Source organism: Drosophila serrata, unplaced genomic scaffold, assembly GCF_035046125.1.
Source record: "Drosophila serrata isolate PLE 108 unplaced genomic scaffold, ASM3504612v1 contig_167, whole genome shotgun sequence".
NCBI classification, from domain to species: Eukaryota; Metazoa; Arthropoda; class Insecta; order Diptera; family Drosophilidae; genus Drosophila; species Drosophila serrata.
Window position 1 is genome coordinate 111,941 of NW_028257065.1, and position 4,917 is coordinate 116,857.

The 4,917-nt window shown below is 39.4% G+C and overlaps 2 protein-coding genes across 2 annotated transcripts; both read left to right on the top strand.

Moving 5' to 3' along the window:
• The first annotated feature begins 1,158 nt into the window (after positions 1–1,158).
• Positions 1,159–1,419, top strand: Brd (Bearded). Its single transcript, XM_020942595.2, has one exon. The coding sequence runs from the start codon at positions 1,159–1,161 to the stop codon at positions 1,417–1,419; it is 261 nt and encodes an 86-aa protein (XP_020798254.2).
• Positions 1,420–3,906: 2,487 nt separating this feature from the next.
• Positions 3,907–4,359, top strand: Ocho (ocho). The gene has a single exon (XM_020942555.2). The coding sequence runs from the start codon at positions 3,907–3,909 to the stop codon at positions 4,357–4,359; it is 453 nt and encodes a 150-aa protein (XP_020798214.2).
• Positions 4,360–4,917: the final 558 nt, after the last annotated feature.

Sequence of the window (4,917 nt, forward strand, 5' to 3'; positions counted from 1 at the left end):
AATTTCAACACGAAACGAAATGAAATTTAATTTAGTTTCTTAAAGGACAAACGGAGAAGCCAATGGAACAAGTGAGAGGACAGTAAAGATTCTCACACAGGAACATACTTTCTTATGCCCTTCAGTATACAAAAAATATGTAATAATTATTCTCCGTTATTGCCAAGAATATTTTTCGAAACTCCACATTTCTGATTTGATTTTTGATTTTCTGATTTTAAACTAATATAATAACAAAAGGGAAATCGTAATTTCTTAATACTTAATATATTAAGACCAGCTTATACCTCCACTAATTTAATGAAAATATATGTTCCTATTTTTATAATCAGATAAGAAATACATCACGACCTGAAATTTACATTTTCCCCCAAGAAAGTAATTCAAATCAAAGGAAACAAGTGTGAAGACAGTGAAGATTGTGTCTAAAGAAATCTCCCAAGCAAAACTCTCCCTACTTGCAGCAACCGAAAAATCTAGAAAACTCTTAAGATAATCCCAAAGACTCTCCACTGTATTTTAAAGGGTATCCTTTAAAAAGACCTACCTGTACCTATCCACAAAAAAATGAAATGTTGACGTGTAAATATTTCTCGACAACATGTGTTCAACGAGGGTCTGTCACTTTTATCCTCCAGTGTCAGCCTATTAACAATTAATAGCCAAAAACTAATCAAGGCATAAATTCGAGCCAGAGTCCTCCGCAAACAAACCACTCAAATTACTGAACCAAACCCAGGGATAAAAAGGGATGGTTTCTTCTCGATTCCCGATCCCAGTCCCTATCCTCGTTTGTGCATGCTTGCCGCATCGTCCGATAAATATTCGACTGAAATTATACTCTCCCACGATGAGAGATTTATTTAGGATCATCAGCGTGGAGGCCTCACTTTGCACACGTGCAAGGGTCGCTTCAGTAATGAAAAAAGGGACTGAAACTACCTGCCAAGAGTCCAGGGGAATGCGTGACTCTCATATTTTTGGAGAAACCAAAAAACACCTGCGTCAGGACGCTACCTGATTGGCCAGGACTAGGGGTTGGTTTGCGCCAGGATTGGGTATAAAAGCGAGCCGACATTCCGTAGAGGACATCACATTCAATCGCACCTTTGAACAGTCAAGATCCAGTCTACGACTTCAATAAGCTCCAACACAAAAATGGCCTACGAAACTCTGTTGAACACCACCTACAGCCCCGCCGTGGTCTGCCAGAAGAAGATCTACACCCCCAAGAAGGCCGTGAAGAAGCTCTTCAAGGTGGCCTGCAAAATCTTCAAGTCCTCGGGACATCAATCCCTGAAGGACACCAGCATCACTATTTCCACTCCCGTTCCGAAGGAGCTACCGCAAACCGCCTCCGATGAGGAGTTGGAGAACTCCCTCAATGAGCAACTGGAAGCTGAACTCGTCCAACTGTGATCGAGGAAATGGACCAACAGCCAGATCCCTGAACATCCTCAAACAGCTTTAACCAGACTCCACCGGAATCGGTCTCTAAACATCCGCATCAGCTTTAAATCCACGTTGCAAGTGGAAATCTTAAAAAAAAATAAGCATAAACAACCAGCTTTAATCATTGTCTTCCATCTATGTTTTAAGAGTATGAATAAATATACATAACATTAATATTGAACAAACTTGTGTGTTGGCATTTCATTTCGGAACTCGTATTCAAACTTTCCCCCTTTGTCATTGTAATTTCCTTAAAGGTTTTCCAAGAATTTGTAAACCAAAAATCCGTTCTTACCCCCGCCCATTGCCATTCAGGCCAGGGCCTTAAGAACCTTAACTGGAAAAAAATAAAAACCTTTACCTGTTCCCTTTTGATTCAAACCTGTTCGGAACCTGTGGATTCGAAAAACTCGAAAAAGAAAAAATATCAAGCTTAGGGAACCGAGAAAAACCTGTTGTCCCGCGGCGATTTCTGATTTTCGTTTTCTGCGCTCCTTCTTAGGGTTGGGCCCTGGACAAAATAAATCTCGAATTGCATCGGAACAGGTAGAAAGGGTCCAGGTCCCCGAGAGAGATGATAAACAAAAACAAGGGCCCAAAGAGCCTGGGCCAAAAGCAACAACAAAGCCAATCCTATCTCAATAATAAATGCGAAAAGGCCGCACGGATCAGTTCGATCTTTGGGTGAGTCTTTTCAAAAATAAAGGGGGAACTTTTGTACATAATACTGTGCGTGTGTTGTGTAAATAGTTTCAGGTATATATATATAGTAATTAATTCAGATGCAGAATTCCTTATTGAAAGCATACATCTAGGTACAGTTGGGCGCAGGGTTTTGGTACAGGAGCTGTACTTTAGAGGGATTTTGCGTAAAAAAGGCAGCCACAAAATCTACTTATTTGGTAAATCAATAAAAAATAAATAAATCAATCAATAAATCAAATAAAAATATGTTATAAAAAAATAAATATTATAATTTTATAGCTTGATTATTAGAGAATTTTGTATTGCATTTAATAAATAAATCAATATTAAATATTTAATAAATTTATAAATATACATAAAACATGCTTTAGAAATTGTTTAACGTTTGCAAATAATTTTATTACTCAGGCAAGGGTTTAAGGAAATATTTTAAATATTTATATTTAAGGTAATCTCCGTTTATGGTGAATATTGTCCAAACGATGTATGTTTATTTTATGGTAATAATTAATAATAATAATTTGTATACGCCCAACGTACTCATTTATAAGCTTGGCTCTAGAATAAAATCATTTAATAATATACATAAATATTATTTTATATGTTTATATATTAAACTTATTTTGTAGATTTAAAAAATTCAATACAAATTATTTAAGGAACTATAAATAAATGGAAACATATAGAATTTTGAATATATAATAGCTGGGCTAAATTAAAGTCATGCATAGAAATTTAAATATATTTTATAGAATAATATAAATATTAAAGAAGAAACTCTATAAACCTACTCAACTTGATATCTTCACCAAAAACAAGTCCCATCTTGGCTTCATCCCCTCAAATCAAAATAATAACACGTTTAATATCATATTTATATGCCAGTAGCAATTAAACACGAGTTAGGAACCCCTCTTTCAAGCTATAAATATAAATATGAACCTCAACAAATCAACGCATATCACAATAAATGAGCTATAAATGCGATACATTCACATACACAAAAAATATACCCTCATCCAAATTAATTGAATGAGTGAAGCCACATAAAAAACGTGTAGACTAGAGATGATCAAGAAAAGGAACCCCCCTGGCGTGACACGAAAACCACTTGCAGGTTCATAATAAATATTAACCCAAGAAAAAACCCAAAAGTTGCCCAACTGATCGTGAGAAACCCCGAAAGATCGTGCCTCAAAGGACATTTCTGCAATGCCATCACTAATCGAACCAACAATAAACATAATAAGAATGAAAGTGCACGATTTTGTATAAATTTGGCTTAGAATGTAGCCGTTTTCGGTTACAGGATCGACAGATTTCTGACGAACTGCCAACAACAATCCGAACCCATCCGAAATGAAATTCAAAACAATAATGGAAACTCTCCGAGAGAAGGCCAGAAATGTGCTGTTCCCACGCCAAGGATTCATCCTCCTCCGGGGGGGATCATAATTGTCTTGGAAGGAGAAGAAATGGTCTCGAGATTCCCACGCTTTGCACAAGATCTCGGATCTCAGGTCCTGCAGGACCTACCTGCTGCCTACCGAAGAACGTGTGAAATTTCGGATCCTTGCACCTGCCTACGTTTCAAGGCCTGTGATTGGTCGAGATGCTGCAGGATCGCATGCAGCCTCCGGAAAATGTATAAATAGCGCCTCCGGTCTTAGAGAGAGCATCACACAGCATCCGAACGTCACAGCGAGCACATCTCAGCACGCATTCACAGAACGAAGAAAATATCTACAAATGTCGACCATTAGCAAGCAGAAGAACTTCAACACCATGTACAAATCCAAGGTATCTCCATCCCGGCGTCTCAAGAACCTCCTGAAGCCCCTTCTGGGACACGTCTTCAACCTCAAGAAGGAGCAGCAGCCCAAGAGGAGCTCCTACATCGCCTCCGAGGAGAAGGAATCCGAATTCGAATGGCTAAGCAATGACATGGACAACATGGCCAATGAGCATCTGGAGAATCGTCTGCTCGACGAGATCCGGCAGTGTGCCAAGGAGGATGCCGTCATCGTTTACAATGAGAATGGATCCGGTGAACTCCAGCACATGGACCAGGAGGACTACTATGTTCCCGTTCACTTTGCTCGCACCAATGCCGGCACCTTCTTCTGGACCTCCATTCAACCCAAGTCCTGCGAACCCTACGCCATCGAGTGGAACTTCCTGGATCGCTGGGCCCAAGCTTGAGCTAATCCTTTGGAGCTTCCTTTGGGACTTTCGCAACCTTGAACACTAATGGGGTTTCTTCAACGACTTCGCTTGGGACAACTTCACTGGACTGGATCCTAGGTACTCCAGCGGGATGGGTACACCAGAGTTTGGGCACTTCGACTTTGGGTTTCATCGGACTTGGACGGCACGCTTCAGGGATTTTCCGATCTTATGGAAAATTCCCAAAGAAGCAATTGGGTAACCACTGCGGTGGCGGGAGATATTCCAAACAATTATCCCTTTTTTTTGCTGTGCAAAAATCGGTTTTAATTGTTATGTCTTGGAATAGAAATTTGTTATTGAAAACAAAGCCTAAAATAAACAATGAAAACTTATTTGAATTTCTTATTATTTATGAGGGAGAAAGAGAGAACGGGGGATGTTCAACATGTGGTCCTGCCTTGTGTAAACAAGCGAAAGGTCCTGCCTACAGATCCTTTCAAGATGTGTGGACATTCCCACGGCACCAAACACATGTGTGTATAGGGTTTCTGTTTACTGTTAACCAAAAAGATCTAGCTGGGTTTTTGGGAA